The sequence below is a fragment of the Dipodomys merriami genome, unplaced genomic scaffold, assembly GCF_024711535.1.
Source record: "Dipodomys merriami isolate MVZ:Mamm:240054 unplaced genomic scaffold, mDipMer1.0.p SCAF_129, whole genome shotgun sequence".
Classification (NCBI taxonomy): Eukaryota; Metazoa; Chordata; class Mammalia; order Rodentia; family Heteromyidae; genus Dipodomys; species Dipodomys merriami.
In genome coordinates, this window is record NW_027202593.1 from 1,815,892 (window position 1) to 1,835,914 (window position 20,023).

General features: G+C 41.1%; 1 protein-coding gene across 2 annotated transcripts in view; it reads right to left on the bottom strand.

The window, feature by feature from the left end:
* The window catches only part of LOC138824443 (CXADR-like membrane protein), a 74,192-nt gene that overhangs the window by 5,690 nt on the left and 48,479 nt on the right, over positions 1–20,023 (bottom strand). The window contains exons 1-6 of one of the 2 annotated variants that reach the window (XM_070018302.1): positions 7,572–7,630; positions 7,119–7,182; positions 6,684–6,885; positions 5,051–5,218; positions 4,067–4,189; positions 153–291 (exon numbers count right to left, since the gene is read on the bottom strand). In XM_070018302.1, coding sequence (XP_069874403.1) covers positions 153–291; positions 4,067–4,189; positions 5,051–5,218; positions 6,684–6,885; positions 7,119–7,181 — 695 coding nt within the window. In that variant the 5' untranslated portion in view covers position 7,182; positions 7,572–7,630. Of the gene's footprint in view, positions 1–152; positions 292–4,066; positions 4,190–5,050; positions 5,219–6,683; positions 6,886–7,118; positions 7,183–7,571; positions 7,631–12,828; positions 12,987–20,023 lie in introns of those variants that run through there. The other variant, XM_070018303.1, reaches the window with a different exon arrangement.

Genomic DNA, 20,023 nt, shown 5'->3' on the forward strand with positions numbered 1-20,023 from the left:
TCCCTAGGCTGCAACTTCCTACTTATCAGGATAATTGTTTTATGATTCAGAGGAGTGGGGGTGGGGGGGGAGAGGGTATTTGTTTAGACTAGTTACTATGGAACTAGCCCTAGAAAGGAAGGAAGCTCAGTCTAAGAATTTGTGAGGCTTACCGAATTTCATTAGGTCTCTCTTCCTCATATCTCTCTTTGTCTTTCCTTCGGATTAGCAGCCACACCAAGAGAAAAATCAGCAGGGCTCCAGCAACTATGCCTGTCACTGCTCCTGCAACCGTGCCGATGCTTTGTACATCTGTTTTCTCAGAAGCACAATAAAACAAACATAAGATAGGAAATACATGAATTAAAAAACTATATAGTCCCTGGACAGGATATTTCCTTCCTGTCTTGCAGAGTAGCTACCTATTACTCTCTTTGTCTGACACTTCTTATTGAGTGATAATTTAGGAGAATGAAGGAATACTACCTAAATTTTGTGGCAGTGAAGACTGATACTTTATATCTTAGCATTTGAGTTGAGATATAAATGATAGCAAACATTGTCTTGTGATGATCGTGATGTAGTCACAGAGTCAGGCCCAGGTCACATAGGGCCTTTGAAGCTAGGAGCAAGGTGTTTATTATAATGACTATGAGAGTTTGTTGTAATGGCTATGAAAGAGTAACTTGAGCTGGGTCCCAGGGTCTCACACCTGGAATCCTAGATTCTCAGGAGGCTGAGATCTGAGGATCTCAGTTCAAAGCAAGCTCTGGCAGGAAAGTCCCTGAGATTCCTATCTCCAATTAACTACAAAAAGTGGAAGTGCAGCTGTGGTTTAAGTAGTAGAGCATTAGCTTTGAGCACAAAAGCTTAGGGACGGAGCCCAAGCCCATAGTTCAAGTCCCAGGATGGTGAAAAGAAAAAAAAAAAAAAAGGAAGCTATAATACCAGTTAGAATGCTTTCAATCAGTAGTATAGGGCTAGAGAAGATGCTAGATTAGGCTATGGTAAAAATAATGTGCATAGAAGCAGATAGATGGATATTGCTTACACTGTAGAAATATCATTATCAGAAATACTGCTTATTAATACTTTTATTGCCTTCATGAACTAAACTTACTATAAAATTTTATTTAAAAAATTAACTTTGGGAAATGGTGCTGTGGCTTAAGTGGTAGAGTGCCTTGAGCTGAAGAGCTGAGGGACAGGGACCAGGCCCAGAGTTCAGCCCACGACCCACAAGAAAAAAAAATTTTTTTTTTATATTTAAAGTTTCAAAAGGCTGTAATGCAGTTTACAATTTCAGCTAAGGATGATGTTTTTCTTACTGCCCTACTCTCAACACAATCTACGTGGATTAGCTAGTAATAGAAATTGAGGCTGCTTTTTTTCACAATAGAAAATAATATGTAATTTCTGTATATTTGCACCTATATAGAATACCTCTAAAGGATAAATTCACAGAAGTAGTGCTAGATAAAATGCAATGAACTTTTCCATCTAAAATGAATCACAAGTTGGGCAGTCAAATACTATAAAACAATGAGAATGATAGTATAGTTACAAGCAACAAAATGAAGAATTTCAAAAACAATGTAGAATAGAAAAAGCTAGACACCAAAAGTGATTCTGGAGCCAGGCCCCTGTTGGCTGTAATCCTAGCTACTCAAGAGGCTGAGATCTGAGGATTGCAGTTCAAAGCCAGCTGGGCAGGAAAGTCTGTGAGACTCTTTATCTTCAATAAACCTCCAGAAAAAGGGAAGTGGGGCTGTGGTTCAAGTGGTAAAGCCCTTGCTTTGAGCTGAAGAGCTGAGGGACAGTGCCACGACTGACCAAAAAAAAAAAGGGGGGTGGGGCTGGGAAGGTGGCTCAGTAGTAGAGTGCTTGCTTTGCATGCATGAGGCCCTGGGCTGGATTCCTCAGCACCACATAAGCAAAAAAGCTGGAAGTGGTGCTATGACTCAAGTGGTAGAGCACTAGCCTTGAGCTGAAGAGCTGAGGGACAGCGCCCAGGACCAAACTTCAGGCCCTATGACTGGCAAAAAAAAAAAAAAAGTGATTCTGTCTCTTTCAGGTTTTGAAACAAAGAAAGCAGTCATAAAGTTGGAATCTGAGTAATGGAGGGGTGGCAAGAGGTAATGACAGGTTATTAATCACAGTGCTTATTGGTTACCCAGGTAGACGTACTTTTGAAAAATCTACCTAAGTGTACATTAAGCATTTATGAACTCCTCTGTGTAATTTTACTTTATTATATTTACTCCTCTCAAGTCTGTAGATCAACTTAGCTAAAAGCTGCTACCAGTTTATACTTCAAAGATGTAAAAGTAGCTGGGACTTGGTGGCTCATGCCTGTAATCCTATCCTAGCTACTTAGGAAACTGAGATCTGAGGACCACAGTTCAAAGCCATCCCAGACAGGCAAGTCCCTGAAACTCTCCAATTAACCACCACAAAACTGGAAGTGGTGCTGAGACTCAAGTGAGAGTTCTAGCCTTGAGTACAAAAAGGCTCAGGGACAGTGCCCAGGCCCTGATTTCAAGCCCCACAAATGACCCCCCCCCAAAAAAAAGTGTATGTGTGTGTGTGTGTATGTTGTATATATGTGTGTGTTTTATATATATATGTATATATACTATGGATATGTTGTATATCTATGTGTATATATATATGTATATATATATATATACATATATATACATATATATATATGTTGTCTTTTTTTATGGCCATAACATGCAATTTGCCGTATTTTTCCCCAGTGAAATGCCTATTGAATTTGTACAAAAAAATTACCTGAAACTTAAAAATAAACATTAGTATAGTGCTGACCATTTATAACTTTGTAGGAGCAACTTGGTAACTTGTAGACCCTTGTCTAGTAGAGATGGACATAATTACTGTTCCAGTTAAACACATGACTTCAGAAATTACTGTGTGATTTTGTAGAACATTAACCAGTCTGATGCCTAACCTAGCAATCTTTTCATCTGTTCAACTGTTGTTGTCTGTAACTTCTCAAATGTACTTTGAATTAATTTTAAAGTCTTACCAGCTCCCTTATTAAGTAATAAAGCAGTTTTTTTTAATTTCAGTACTGGAGGTTGAACCTAGTACCTCCACATGTGCTAGATAAGCACTCTACCATCTGCATCTCTCTTGCTTGGCATCAAACCCAGGGACTCTGCACATGTTAAGAAAGTGGTCTAACACTAAGCCACACCCTCAGTCCCATAGTACATTTATTTAAGGGGCTGGTTAATTCACACACTTGTAAATATAGAGAGTCAAACCTAGATATTGAATGGTTGAACTTATTTTTGGTAATAGACATGTCCTTCTAGAAATGGAAAACTTTGACCTTGACCTTACTTTTACTGTTAGGCACTGGTGGCTCACACCTGTAATCTCCTAGCTACTCAGGAGGCTGACATCTGAGGATCATGGTTCAAAGCCCATCCAGGCAGGAAAGCTCTGACACACTTATCTCCAATTAACTATCCAAAAAGACAGAAGTGGAGCTATGGTTTAAGGGTAGAATGCTAGCTTTGAGCACAAAAGCTCAGGGACAGCAGCCAGGCTCAAAGTTCAAGCCCCATGACTGGCATAAATAAATAAATAAATAGTCTTACATTGAAACAATGTGCAAATAAAATTAAAATTTCTGGAAAGTTGGTTTTTCCTTTAGAATTGTGTGATTAAGGAAGATATTAATTGTTGCCCTTGTCCCAAAAACCAAAAAACTGTAGCTTTACATTGCAGTGTTTTCTCCAAAAGGCAAGAAGCAAAACACAGATGTTGAAGCACAAATAGGATAGAATTTTTCTATTTTAGTTGTTTACTATTAAAGTTGGTATAAACATTGATGTTTATCTTCTTGTAAAATGATTTATAAATTAATTTTCTATAAAAAATGTTTTAAATGGTAAAATAAGTAAATTTGATTTAATTTAAAGATATAAAAATACTCCTTGCTGTCTGGTTGTTGTGCCTACCTTGTATACTTAATAAGGCCCTGGGTTCAATCCCTAGAAATAAACAAAGGTAAAACAATAACAACAAAAACAAAAGCCCTTCAGGTACTTACACTGCACGGTTACTCTCACCACGCAGCTTTCCTTCCCAGCCTCATTGCCCGCTGTGCACCTGTAGAGCCCAGAGGAGGCCATAGTGAGGTTCTGTAGGAGAACTCGCCCTGGGTTGTTGTAGTCTGTAAAAACAGAAAGAGTGATGCTAAAAAGTGACAGCATCTATATTTCTTGTTTTCTATCAGGGGTGGGTGACCTCTAGCCTGTGGGCCAAATGAAGCCCGTGGCATACGATGGGACAGACATGTATGCTTCTTATTGACTGCCTAAGCCTGTCTGTATTGATAATTTGCCTATTAAAAATACCCAAATAGTCCTTGCAGAAAAAATGTTCCCCATTCCTGTGAACATCCCTGCACTGATTCTCTACTATAGACTAATAAGGAAGAAATGATAGAAAATCTACCTCTTTGAAACAGGGAAAGGAAACAGGTAAATACACTATTTAGTTAGTTAGTTATTTAGTTAGTTATTTTTGGTACGTCATGGAGCTTGAACTCAGGGCCTGGGTGCTGTCTCAGAGCACTAGTGCTCTACCACTTAGGGCCAAAGCACCAGTTCCAGTTTTCTGGTAGTTAACTGGAGGCAAGAATCTCACGGACTTTCCTTCCTGGGTTAGCTATGAACCATGATCCTTAGACTTTGGCCTACTGAGTAGCTAGGTTTATAAGTGTGAGCCACCAGCACCCATTGTAAATATGTTTTTAAATGGAAGTGCATTCTCAAAAGTTACAAAATGCTTGTGAACTTTTAAGTGATCAACAAGATAGATGTAGTGATTTATGTAATACATTTATTCCCAATCTCTTAGCATTTCTTTGTGTCATTTTAAGAAAGATTTTTCTGTCCTCATTTATAAATGAACAAAAATGGAGGTTGAAGAGGTTCCGGAGTATATTCAAAGTGAGCTACTGCAGCCAGTGTAGAGTTCATGGATACCATATGTCTCATTGGCCCAGTAGAGTGGTAGGAAGATGACTTACCAATCCTAGATTTAGGAGGCAAATGTTCATCCTCTCCTTCTTTCTCCCGGACTCTCTGCCAGTAATACACAATGGGCTTTGTGCCAGAGGATGACTCACACTGCAGAGTCAGGTCACTTCCCTCTGTCAGCTCCCCTTCCAGTTCACACTTGGGCTTGGATGGTCTCACTGCAGATTCAGAAATTCCCCAAATATCACATTGAATGGAAAAAGTACGTCTTACTGAGTTATTTCTCTAGTCATCCCTTGCAATATCCCTGAGTGTCTTTTGCTCAAGGGTAGCACTGTACTACTTGAGCCACAGCATCACTTCCCACTTTTTCTGTTTATGTGGTATTGAGGAATTGAACCCAGGGCTTTATGCATGCTAAGGCAAGTACTCTACCACTAAGCCATATTCCTACCCCTTATGGTCCATTTTTGAGTCAGGATTCCACTCACTCTGTCCCCTGCACGCATACAATTCTAGCTGCTACTAGTGGATGTGTAATTTTCAGGTGTAGCCTCAGAAACTCCCATATCACTTCTCAAAAAATAAAAACTTATTTATTTGGAATTTAGGAAAGCATGGTTTCACTGATACTTAAATAGGATTAGAAGATCATTAATTTGGAACTGATTAGGTATAACTCAGTGGTTCTTGATGTCAAAAGGCAGAAATGGCCAGGTGCTGGTGGCTCATGCCTGTAATCCTAGCTACTCAGGAGGCTGAGATCTGAGGATCATGCTTCTAAACCAGCCTGAGCAAAAACATGGGTGAGACTCTCCTCTGCAATTAACTATAAAAAAAGCTGCAAGTGGAGCTTTGGCTCAACTGGTAGAGTGCTATCCTTGAGTAAAAAAGCTCAGGGACAGGCCCTGAGTTCAAGTTCTAGGACTAGCACAAAGGAAAAAAAGATAGAGATGAATTTCAATAATGTCTCAGAGATTATAGAAGAGGGCTGGGAATGAAGCTCAGTGGCATAGCACCTCTTAGCGTGTTTAAGGCAATAGGTTAGATTCCTAGCATCAATAGTAAGTTATAATAGTAAGTTAAATTTAGACAAGTGCTCTACCAGTGAGCTACACCCCCATCTCTTTAAATATAAGGTATTTAAATTTGGTAATGAGCTAACATGGAGAGTTGTAATTATATTTTCTTTTTTCATTATGTCCAAAATACAGAATATTATGTTCCTCTGCCAGGAATTGGACTAAATGACCTCTAAATGTAATATCTCTGCAGATACCTTATGAAGATACAGGCATGGCCAGGCACTGGTGGCTGACACCTATAATCCTAGCTACTCAGGAGGCTGAGATCTGAGGATCGCAGTTTAAAGCCAGCCCAGACAGGAAAGGCCGTGAGACAACTTCAGAAAACCGGAAGTGGCGCAGTAGCTCTGTAGTAGAGCGCTAGCCTTGAGCTGAAGAGCTGAGGGACAGCACCCAGGTCCAGAGTTCAAGCTCCATGACCGACAAAAAAAAAAAAAAAATGTAGGCATGTAAACTGTGGTGTGCACCTAAAACTGCAGCACCCAGGAAACTGAGGCAGGAGGATCTCAATATGGACGCATGGACTCTACATAGTGAGACCCTGTCTCAAAAAAAAACAAAAAGCAAGATATAGGCAGCTCCCTTGGCCCTATCTTACCTAGGACTTTTAAGATGACATAGTTCCACACGTAGCGTCCTGAATTCTTCACCTTACAGGTGTACTGGCCCTCATCACTGGGCTTCAGAGGCTCAATCTGCAATGAAGCATCTCCTGCCAGGAAATTAGAAGCAAAGGCTACTCGGCCATTCTGTTCCTCAGTTAGGTTATTGTAGACATGACGACTAGAATAGGTAATCACCTGCAGGACAGACCAAGACAGGGTCATGGTTAAAATTCAGGTCTGATATGAGGATTTCATTGTTTGCTTTTTCTTCTTTGCTGGCTTTACTGTAGATTAGTAAGAATAAGTTAGATGGGGAAAAGGGGCTACCCTTCAACATGTCAGTTTGTAAGTACAACACACCATAATTGATATCGCCCTTTCACCATTCTCTGTCCCTCACAACCCATCCCGTCCCTTCAATTCATTACCTGTTTCTGATTGACTTTGAATGATGTAGTCACTCTTACTTTGAAACTTAGTTGTTTTTCCATCCTTCGAATTAGAAAAAAAAAGCTTCTGAGTTCTAGTAGGCTATGCTATCACTTTTGAGCTGAAATTCAAATGTTCCTGAGACTGCCTACCCACCCCCAGATGTTCTGTGCCTGCTCTGAGAAACCTAGACAAAGGCAAAGAAAATATTTCTTCTCAGATTGAAATGGGGAGCTAAACTTGGGATCTGCGTCATTGGTTAGCCTACTTTTAGCACCCCATGTATTCCAACCCTTCCTGTCTTTTCTGTCACCCCCCCCCCAACACTGTGTTACCAACATGCTGGCAGTTATAAAGTCTTACCAACCTTACTATTTTTTGTAATCTCCTTCAGATTCCAAACTACCTATGGCTATTATTTAAGTTATTGTATTGTATGAAATTGTACTTGCTTTTAGTTAAGGCTCCCTAAAATCAATATGCCAGTGTCAGGACCTAAGATATCCTCTTGAAAGCCTTCATTGACATCATACAGGCAATTCTAAGTTCCATAACATGTATGGCACAGTAGGCCTTCTGGGTTCTGATCCTATAGCCCCCACAGGCTCACATTTTGTATTGCACTTACACTAGCTTATGACTTCTCAAAATTTTCCAGCCTTTATGTCTACACTCAGGGAAGGCTCTTGTATCAAGACTTAGATCAAAGCTGGCTGAGGTAGTACATGACTGTAATTCCAGTACTTAGGAGGCTGAGGCAGAAAGATGAGTTCTAGGTCAGTTTTGGCTACTTGAGGAGACCTTGTCTCAAAAGCAAACAAAACAGTCTTAGACCAGCTGTGCTCTCCTCTGCTCCAACTATTCAGCCCGTGGTTCTTCCTTGATATTGTAATTCCTCTTGAATACATGATTTTCCTTTCTGAGGTTTTATTACCAGCTATTAATCAAATATTAAGTAAAAAGTCCAGAAGTAGCTGGGCCCCGGTGGCTCACGCCTGTAATCCTAGCTACTCAGGAGACTGAGATCTGAGGATTGCAGTTCAAAGCCAGCCCGGGCAGGAAAGTTCGTGAGACTCTTATCTCCAGTAAGCCGCTAGTAAACCAGAAGTGGTGCTGTGGCTCAAGCAGTAGAGTGCTCACCTTGAGCTGAAGAGCATAGGGACAGTGCCCAGGCCCACAGTTAGCCCCACGACCGATAAAAAAAAAAAAAAAAAGAACAAAAGAAAGTCCAGAAGTAAACACTTCATAAGTTTGAAGTTGGCCACCATGCCAAGCATTGTGATTGTCTCTAAAATTCTGTTCTATCCTGCTTGGCACAGAATCATTCAGCCTTTCCATATTGTGCAGACGACTCACCTACTACTTACTCAGTAGTCATCTCATCAGTTGTTGAAGTTTTGCTGTGCTTATGTTTAAATAGCTTTTATTTTACCCCAAACCATAGCTGTCGTGACCCTGGCAATTTGGATATGCCAAAAAGAAGCGATAGCCAGGCACTGCTGTCTCATGTCTGTAATCCTAGCTACCCAGGAGGCTGAGATCTGGAGAAGTGAGATTTGAAGCCAGCCCAGGCAGAAAAATCTTTGAGACTTCATGTCTAATCAACAAGCAAAAATCTGGGCTGGAGATGTCGCTCGAGGGTTAGAATACCAGCTAAAATGTGAGACCTGAGTTCAAACTCCAGTACCAGAGAGAGAGAGAGAGAGAATAAAGTGCTTCTTTTAGTGAGACGGTAAAAGTTTTTGACTTAATAAAAATCATATGCTGAGATTGCTAAAATCTCTGGTAAGACAAATACTTTTTGAGGGGAAAGGAATGTGAGACAGGATCTCACCTCAAACTTTCGATCCTCCTGCTTCAGTCTCCTAAACACTGGGATTTGCCAAAAACCAAATATTTTGTCTGAAGTTTTGAAGAAGGAAAAAGAAAATCGTGAAAAATTTGCTCAAACTGCAAAAGTCATACCACAGTGCCTGGTAAGTGCTTAGTTAAGATGTAAAAGGCATTAAATTTGTATATGTAAGGAAGGTGCTGGTGACTCCTGCCTGTAATCCTGGCTACTCAGAAAGCTGAGATCTGAGGATAACGATTCAAAGCCAGTCTGGGAAGGAAAGTCTGTGAGACTTATATCCAATTAACCATCAGAAAACTGGAAGTGGAGCTGTAGCTCAACGTGAGAGAGCTATCCTTGAGCAAAAGAGTTCAGGGTCAGTGCCCAGGCCATGACGAAAAATAAATGAATAAATAAATGAATTAAAAAATTTGTACATGTTGGGCTGGGAGGGTGGCTCAGTGGTAGAGCGATTGCCTTGCATGAATGAGGCCCTGGGTTCGATTCCTCAGCACCACATAAGCAAAAAGAAAAAAGCCGGAAGTGGTGCTGTGGCTCAAGTGGTAGAGTGCTAGCCTTGAGCTGAAGAGCTGAGGGACAGCGCCCAGGCCCACAGTTCAAGACCCACAACCAGACTCCCCCCCCAAAAAAAAAAATTTGTACATGTAAACATGGGCAAAAGTTAGGGATACATAGATTTTGGTATTGTCTACTTTTAGGCATCCACGGAAAGAACTCAGGAACCTGACTCAAGTATGGTGAAAGGAAAATCTATCATAGTCACTTTTGGATTTTATCATAAGAACATGGGCTCTTATTTACTTATTCTGAACTGAGAATATCATGTCTAAGATTGTCCAACAAGTTGGAATAAACACATTCAGGTTAAGGTGACCTTGCTCTACAGAGAACAGATGCACTACTAGAACAAAACGATAAGGAGTATCAAAATAACAAGGTGATACAGACAACTCTTTAAGCACGTTAAACTCCAAACAATGATCTTGAACTTTAGTTTTTTGTGAAAATCTTAGCTTTCCCCAGAATAAACCATTTTATAAAATTAGCAATGGAAACTGACTGATCAGAACAAAGGAGAAATTTTCACTTTTTAGCAGGAAAAGAAGTACTAGCAATAATTTGAAGACTTTTTAAGCCACAAAATAGTTTTTTACATTAAACAGTCAATACTTTATTATGTAATAAATACCATGGTAGATGATTTTTGCCCAACTAGAGGCTAATATACATGATCTGAACCTATTTCAGTTAGGTGAGGCTCAACTTTGATATTAGGGCCATTAAATACATTTTCAACTTACAATATGCCTATTTTTACCATGGGTTTATGGAAATGTAACTTCATTCTAAGTTGAAGAGCATCTATGTTTACAAGAAAATTGTTTAGTACATTGTAGGAAATACTTCAGTGTTTCCTTAGTCATAAAGGCAAAATGGGTTCAGAAGACTGCAAGTGACCTCAAACTCATAGCAAGGCCTAATTTCATGAAGAGACTTGTCACACACTGTTCAAAGGTTTTTTCCTCTATGACTAGAAAGGGTCAAGACAAACCAAAGAGACCCTATAAATGTGTCTCTAAAACTAAACAGAAGGGGCTGGGAAGGTGGCTCAGTAGCAGAGCACTTGCCTTGCATGCATGAGGCCCTGGGTTCGATTCCCTAGCACCACATAAGCAAAAAGAAAAAAAAGCCAGAAGTGGCGCTGTGGCTCAAGTGGTAGAGCGCTAGCCTTGAGCTGAAGAGCTGAGGGACAGCGCCCAGGCCCAGAGTTCAGGCCCCACAACCAGACCCCCCCCCCCCAAAAAAAAAAAAAAAAAAAACAGGACACAATTTGGAATTTTAAAAATGAATCAGATTCCTATCTTCTCACTAATGTGACTTACTGGTACTTCTCATAAGTTAGGTTTCCCTTTGTCTCATCATTTTAGTCATCATAAATCACAAAACCTTAGACAAGAACGTAAGTCTGAACAAAAACAAAAAACCCTGAGAATAATTATGCTGGAAATAATAGTTTCCTCTAATAGAGGAAGACAAGGCAGGAAGGAGTACTTTAGAACATGTAGCTTCCTCTCTTCTGGCAGTTCTGGGGCTTGAACTCCGGGCTGCTGCTGGCCTTAGACCCTAAGCTTTTGTGTTCAAGACTGGTGCTCTATCACTTGAGTCACAGCTCTACTTCTGGCTTCTTGAGGTTCATTGCAGACTAGAGTCTCATAGACTTTCTGCCCCAGCTAGCTTCAATTGTGATCCACAGATCTCCATCTCTTGAGTAGCTATGATTACATGCATGAACCATGGTACCCAGCTCATAGTTGTCATTTTTTTTTTCTTTTTGCCAGTCATGGGGCTTGAACTTGGCCTGGGCACTGACCCTGAGCCATAGCACTCTACCACTTGAGCCACAGCGTCACTTCTGACTTTTTCTGTGTACGTGATACTGAGGAATCGAACTCAGGGCTTCATGCATGCTAGGCAAGCATTCTACCACCAAGCCACATTCCCAGCCCTTGTAGTTGCCATTTCTAATATATAAAGATTTGGGGCCCAGCGCTGGTGGCTCACCCCTGTAATCCTAGCTACTCAGGAGGCTGAGATCTGAGGATCGCGGTTCAAAGCCAGCCCGGGCAGGAGAGACCGTGAGATTCCTATCTCCAATAAACCACCAGAAAACTGGAAGTGGCGCTGTAGCTCAAGTGGTAGAGCGCTCGCCTTGAGCTGAAGAGCTGAGGGACAGCGCCCAAGCCCAGAGTTCAAGCCCCACGACCGACAAAAAAAAAAAAGATTTGGGGCCTGCTCCTTTTTTATTTTTTTCCAACTCTACAACCAGCATTATTTCCTTTGCTGGCTACTTAATGTTTGTGTGCAGTGTTTTGGTTTTTTTTTTTCCCTCAAACCCTTGTTTGTCTGCATCATACATGGTTTGGCATATTACATAATCTTTGGCACCTGTAAACTCTGATTTTGTACAAAGGTGAGGCCTAGGCAGGTAGTAATAGTTCAAAAGTAGGAAAGGGAGCAGAGCTAGAGTTCTAGGCTTTGGGTCCTTCACACTGGATTATGGGATCAAGTTGCTGGATCTTAGGCCTCTTCCTAGGCAAAGATGTTAATAATTAAGATTCCCTCCTTGGGCAAATGGTAGATAGCTTTCTAGTACTTCCAGTTTATCAAAGAACTTAGAATTTCTCTTTTTCTTTTTTTTTTTTTTGTCGGTCGTGGGGCTTGAACTCTGGGCCTGGGTGCTGTCCCTCAGCTCTTCAGCTCAAGGCGAGTGCTCTACCACTTGAGCTACAGCGCCACTTCCGGTTTTCTGGTGGTTTATTGGAGATAGGAGTCTCACAGTCTCTCCTGCCCGGGCAGGCTTTGAGCCATGATCCTCAGATCTCAGCCTCCTGAGTAGCTAGGATTACAGGCGTGAGCCACCAGCGCCCGGCTAGAACTTAGAATTTCTTATCTTCACAATCCAAATATCCTTTCTTTCTAGTTTTGTATACAGAGTCAAGCATAAGCAGATGAAAAAACAAAAACCCAACAAGAAAGACTGGAAGATTAAGAAAACAAATGCAAGAGAACAAGGAAGAGGGGTACTCTAGAATGACAGAAAAGTAAAACAGGCTCAGATGGCTACTAGTAGGAAAGGGTGAATGATGATGAATACAGGGTGAATGAGGTGAATATTGTTGACTTCTCGTTTGTTTCCTAGCTTATTTGCATGTATGAAAATAAAACAGTGAAACCTAGTGAAATTGTTTTAAGGAGGGGAAATGGAATAGAGGAATACATGTGTGGAAATGTCACACTAGATCCCTTTCATGGGCAGAATTTTAAAAGTGGGTTACTCAAGCCAAGTATATACTTACCACTTTTTGTTTCCCTTCATTATCTGTGAGCAGCCATTCGATATCCAGGGTGTCTTTTTCCTGAAGTCCCAGTTGATGGTGACAGGGCAAGGTGACCTTTTCCTCTGCTACTCTCTTGATCTCAGTGTGAGTTCCCAAGGTTCCAACATAGTAGGAAACTAAAAGAGGCAAACCTCTAATGAGCAATGTAGAAACTGGACAACAGTTTGGGGAACAAACATTACAACAAATACTTTGTGGGTGTTCTTTTGAGCAAGGAGCAGCTTGTTTGGACAAATAGTCCTGTTCGTCTCACACTAGCTCCCCATTAATGAGAGTCATCACCTCTTTAACCTCTCTATCTTTTACTAGTCAATGGCTTCCAGAAGGATGATGATCATGGAAACCATGCATTAAATTGCACAGCAATTTGTGTTCTCCACATTACTATATCAAAGCCATTTGAAAGTGTAGAAAACTCTACAGCTGAGCTTTCTTATTTTGCAAATTAGCTTCTTTCAATCTGTAACAATTGTTCCTGATCAGTAGCCTATTTAAGAGGATGAAAAGATGACTAAGAAAATACAGCTGGGTGCTGGTGGCTCACGCCTTTAATCCTAGCTACTCAGGAGGCTGAGATCTGAGGATCCCGGTTCAAAGCCAGCCCAGGCAGGAGAGACTGTGAGACTCCTATCTCCAATAAACCACCAGAAAACCGGAAGTGGCGCTGTAGCTCAAGTGGTAGAGCGCTCACCTTGAGCTGAAGAGCTGAGGGACAGTGCCCAGGCCCAGAGTTCAAGCCCCAGGACCGACCCCCCCCCCAAATACAATAATAATATTATTCATGATCAAAAGACTATACAAATTTACAGAAGAGAAATTATAGGCAGGTAAGTATAGGGTTCAGGTTATCGCTTTCAAGGGTTTCGTGAATGTTAGAAATAGTGAATGTTAATCGTGTAGTATAGTGTTTAGCACATTATGGCTCTGAAAGAAAACAAGTGAGTGTTCTGGCTTGTTTCCGTTTTGTTGAGACTGGTGATTTGACTTAAGGCCTCCAGCTTGCTAGGCAAGTGTTCTACCACCTGAACTACACCCTCTAGTCCTTCTGATTTTTAGATTGTTCTTCAGAAAAGGTCACAGTGCATTTTCCTGGGCCAGCTTCAGATCTTGATCCTCCTATCTTTACATCTACATAGCTGGAATTCCAAATGTGTCTCATCATGCCTAGCCTAAGACACCTGCTTTTACTGAGAAGGTGGTGGTTATGTTTCAGGGGGCACAGTAGTATATACTTGAAATCCTCTCTACTCATGAGGCTGAGATGAGAAGATTGCTTGAGCTCAGAATTCCAGAGCAGTCTAGGCAAGATTATGAGACAGAGACTCAGAAAAGTAAACAAAACCAAATAAAAGTGAGACTAAGCCAGGCGTTGGTAGCTCATGCCTGTAATCCTAGCTACTCGGCAGCCTATCCAGGAAAAGCTATGAGATTCTTATCTCCAATTTACCAACAGAAAACTGGAAGTTTCACTTTAGCTCTATGAGATTCTTCTCTCCAATTTACCAACAGAAAACATTAAGTTTCACTTTAGCTCAACTGGTAAAGCACTAGCCTTGAGCTGAAGAGCTCAGGAACAGCGCCCAGACCTAGAGTCAAGCCCCATGACTGACCGGAAAAAAAAAAAAAAGTGAGAAAAGTTGGGTTTTGGTGTGGGCTTTGGAAAATAGAATTCTTATGGAGGTCAAAGAAAGATGTTAAGATGTGGGCAGGGGAAATGGCAGGAAGAAAAGCATAGTATAGGAACGTAGGGAAGGGGATATCAGTGAATGATAATAATTCAGTATGGTTCTACTAGTCTCTGTGATTCATGGTCTGCCCCTCTTTGGTTTCTAATATGCTCAATTTACATCATAATCCACATTTCTGTACTGTGTCACCTCTTGTGGTGTATACACCAAACACTGAATGCTGTAGTAACGAATGCAGTGAAAAGTGCAAGACCAGAAAAAGAATTCAATACATTAGAGTCAGATTTGACCAATTTATGTCATATAATTGAAATGGAAATGATACATTCAATTTCCTTTTACTATTCAGAACAATTTTTGTCAAGAGATACTATGTTTTACTTTTAGTTTTACATGGAAGGTTTGAATACATTGCAGATATTTGGTAAATATTTGCTGAATTGATTTGAATCTAACTTATGTATCTGTTTATCATTGAAGAAACCAAGGCACAAGACAAGACACAGGAGTAAAAGAGTTATCCTTCACTTAATAAATTATTTAGAGCAGAAATAACTTCTAATTTTACCCATCTTCCTTCAGTTCCCATAGGACAGCTCTAAAACAGCTGAAAAAATTTGCCTATTTTTGTTTTGTTGGTCGTGGGGCTTGAACTCTGGGCCTGGGCGCTGTCCCTCAGCTCTTTAGCTCAAGGTGAGCGCTCTACCACTTGAGCCACAGCACCACTTCCAGTTTTCAGAGTGCTTTATTGGAGATAAAAGTCTTATGGCCTTTCCTGCCCAGGCTGGCTTTAGAACCATGATCCTCAGATCTCAGCCTCCTAAGTAGCTAGGATTATAGGTGTAAGCCACCGATGCCTGTTTTTGTTGTCTTAAGAAGCCAGCCTTGGGCTGGGAAGGTGGCTCAGTGGTAGAGCGCTTGCCTTGCATGCCTGAGGCCCTGGGTTCCATTCCTCAGCACCACATAAGCAAAAGGAAAAAAGCTAGAAGTGGCACTGTGGCTCAAGTGGTAGAGCACTAGCCTTGAGGGATAGCGCCCAGGCCCAGAGTTCAGGCCCCATGACCGGACACACACACACACACACACACACACACACACACACACACACACACACACACACACACACACACACACACACACACACACACACACACACACACACACACACACACACACACACACACACACACACACACACACACACACACGCCAAAAAAAAAAAAAAAGCCAGCCTTATAAAAGTTCTGTCTTCTGTTTTGAACCTGACAATGCTCAAATGAAACCATGTATTTCCATACCACACAGAGCTAGAGAACCTAGTACCAACTTAGGAAGACAAGCAGGCATTTACTGAATACACTAAATACACTGAATAAATAAATAACTGCAGAATTAACTATGACCACTAGAGGGAATCAAAGGCTCAGATTTGGTTGATGTCCCCAAAAGACTAGAACATTGTGGTGGGCGGTGTGCTTTGACAGAGCACCAAGTTCTATTTATACATATCCAAAATTAAATACTGCAGTGAAAGGAGGTGCCATTGGTGAATATAAATGGATTTCCCAAGGCAGGGAGCCCCAGCCATAGCTCATGAATCTGTAGTCTTCCCTGAATCTCAGTTTCTTAGACTCTAAAGAGGACCACTAGGGTCTCTAGATTTCTGTGATTCTTTTTTTTTTTTTTTTTTTTTTGTCTGTTGTAGGGCCTGAACTCTGGGCCTGGGCACTGTCCCTCAGCTCTTCAGCTCAAGGCTAGTGCTCTACCACCTGATACACAGTGCCGCTTCCTGCTTTTTCTGCTTATGTGGCCTCAGGCATGCAAGGCAAGCACTCTACCACTGAGCCACCTTCCCAGCCCCCAACCAAAATTTAAAAAAAAGAATTACTCAAAACGTGATGCCTGAGAGGCAAGGATGGCCCTGCAACTCTGTGGCTAACTTAGAACTCTCTGGGCACTGAAGGATTCATCTTCATTTTAGCCGGGCGCTGGTGGCTCACGCCTGTAATCCTAGCTACTCAGGAGGCTGAGATCTGAGGATCTCGGTTCAAAGCCAGCCCGGGCAGGAGAGACTGTGAGACTACTATCTCCAATAAACCACCAGAAAACCAGAAGTGGCGCTGTAGCTCAAGTGGTAGAGCGCTTGCCTTGAGCTGAAGAGCTGAGGGACAGCGCCCAGGCCCAGAGTTCAAGCCCCACGACCGACAAAAAAAATAAAATAAAATAAAATAAAAAGACTTTTAGAGATCATCAGTTTAGTTTACAATAAAATCAGAGTCCAGAAAATTGAAATGGCAAGTCTCAAAGCTAGTAAGTGGCAGAACTGCAAGAAGAGAAATTGTTTCCACTAGACAGCATCTATTTGTGGGAGGAGATATTGGAAGACAGCAGGGTTAGGACACACAGGGTGTGCCTCCTCGTGTATATGCAGAATTCCTTTATGCAAGCTACTGGCTTTCCCTGAGTGGAGTGCTTACTTGCATCTCAAGTGCTTCCAAAGGTGCTTAAGAGAATCATCATCTGAGTCTTAGTGTTCTTATTTGCACAACTGGAATTGAACAAGATACAGAGGTGAAGCCTTTAGTCCAGTGATGTTACAGAGGAGTTTACTCATAAAATATTAGCTGTTCTCATGTTTACCTATACTAGAAGGGATTTTCTCCAGATGACTTGTCTATATTCACTTTTATTCTCTTAAGTAAAAGTTAAGGAGTAGCATTGTGTGTGTGTGTGTGTGTGTGTGTGTGTGTGTGTGTGTGTGTGTGTGTGTGTGTGTGTGTACATATACTGGTACTGGGTTTGAAACTGAGGCTTCACACTCTTGCTTGCCTTTTTCTCTTGAGGCTGGCACTACCATTTGAGCTACACCTCCGCTTATGGCTTTTGGCTGGTTGATTGATTTTGTGCCTGGGCTGTCTTAAAACTGTACTCCTAACATCTTAGACTCTTGAGTAGCTAAGATTATAAGTATGAGCCACTGGCACCCGGCTGAGAGTATCCTTTTTATTTTTATTAAACATTCTTTTGATCATTCCAGACCTCCAGAGAAATGAGGAAGAAGGTTAGTTTTGCAGGGGAGATTTCATTGTAACACTTTCATGGATGTTTGCAGTGTATTAGAATCAACCTCATTCCCTCTATTGCTTTCACTTCACAAATAAGTTTTATTTTTGTGTTTGTTTTGCTCAGAGCTAGTGCTTTACTCCGTGAGCCACAGTGTTTGGAGATAAGTGTCTCACAGACTTTCTTGCCTTGTCTGGCTTCAAACCTTAATCCTCATATCTTAGCCTCCTAAGTAAGCAAGGGCCACTGGCAACAAGCTCCTATTTTTTTTTTTTTTTTTTTTGGTCATGGGGCCTGAACTCTGGGTCTGGGCACTATCCATGAGCTCTTCAGCTCAAGGCTAGCACTCTACCACTTGAACCACAGTGCCACTTCTGGCCTTTTCTGCTTATGTGGTGCTGAGGAATCAAACCCAGGGCCTCATGCATGTGAGGCAAGCACTCTACCGCTGAGCCACCTTCCCAGCCCCCACAAGTAACTTTTAACAGAAACTAGGATACTGTGTTTAAAAAAAGAAAATCTATTTCAGTTTCCTAACAGCCAGTTCTTTTGCTTCTCAGATACTTACTGAATGCCTGCCTACAGCCATAACTTGGCCCCAATTTCCCAGCCTTACTTCCCTCCAGTGCTGCCACCATCAGCATGGCACACAATATTTTCTGAGGCTCTACCAGGAGAAACCACTGTGGTTTGGTATAGAGTCATGAATGAGTGGGTTTGTGTTTTAGATTTTAATTGTTCATCTAACTGTGGAGAACAGAAGTTCCCAAATAACAAAATCAGAGCCAGATTACTAGCCAATACAAAATCTAAGAGCCAAACCATCCATGCTGTGTAATACACTGCGGACTACTGTCCACCAGCGATTAGAACACGGAAGGCCCTTCTTCTGTTTGATGATTGTCTTTTCTATGAATCTGGTACAGTCAACCATTGACTGAATAGTAAAAACTTTCCTGTGTTTTGTTTTACACAGAATACTTAAGCAAACGTTGAGAGAATCAAAATCATCGCATATCCATCAGTAAAATCAAAGGAACTTTGGAAATTTTCTGATCAGCTTCCCTTATTTTACAGATCAAGAACCAAGGCTTAGAAGGAAGTGACTCATCCTAAGATCTCATATACATATGCCATATATTTATATAAAATCCTGTAGGAGTGTGTGTGTGTGTGTGTGTGTGTGTGTGTGTGTGTGTGTGTGTGTGTGTGTGTGTGTGTGTGTGACTTTCAGACTATTTCTGGTACACTATCATTCAATAGATAACATAGTGGCCTGGAAAAGTGGCTTAGAGGTAGAGTGTTTGCCTTGCAAGCATGAAGCCTTGGGTTCGATTCCTCAGTACCACATACACAGAAAAAGCCAGAAGTGGTGCGGTGGCTCAAGTGTTAGCCTTGAGCTAAAGAAGCTCAGGGACAGTGGCCCAGGTCCTGAATTCAAGCCCCAAGACTGGCAAGAGAGAGACAGAGACAGAGAGAGATAACATAATACAGTAGAAAGAGCATGAGCATTGCTGTCTCTGGCCACTCCAAGCCTTTTGATTTTCTGTAAAAGGAAAACAAAGTCATGGAAAGGTTGTAATAAGGATCCAACAGGTATATAAAAGTTGTTTCCTTTTATAAAGTTTTTGTTTTTTATTTTATGCCAATACTGGGGCTTGAATTCGGGGCCTTCAGCTCTTGATTGGCTTCATGCTTGAAATTAAAAACATACACTATCATCTGTCAATATATTTTGTTACTACAATGTGCTCTTCCACAATTTGTACAAAAGGTTTAATTTTGCTTCATTGTTTGCATGTATGGTAAAGATTCTTGAAGAGAAATAGCCTTTGGAAAGAACTGAAAGGAGCTGACCCAGCTCAGCTGTATGTGGACATATCCACAAGGTGGCAGGATTTACTTAGCATTAGCAAATGCTTCACAATTCATAACAGTTTTAAGGGACAAAAAAGTATAGCTTACCCTGGATTTAAGCTTGATAAGAACTTGGTTGCTATTGCTGCAATGGGCTAACTTTCCCGTTACGTGCATTTGAATTTCAAGCACCCATGGAAAAAGTAGAAATCATAAACAATGTCAGGTGTTTGAGAAGAATAATTTTATCCAGGAAATTGAAACACATATACTGTTTTAATAACTTCTAACAATTTAATGTCACTGTTTTATCTTTATACAACTATAACAGATGCTTCCTTTATGTATTTAAGGACAAAAAACTTTAATTGTAAAATTTACCATGGCTGGGGGAACCTACTCAAATATGAAGTGTCATCTCTGTGAAGCTAAAAAGAATAGGCAAAGAGCAGGGTGCCAGTGGCTTATGTCTGTCATCCTAGCTACTCAGGAGGCGAAGATCTGAGGATTGAGATTCAAAGCCAGCCTCGAAGGAAAGTCCATGA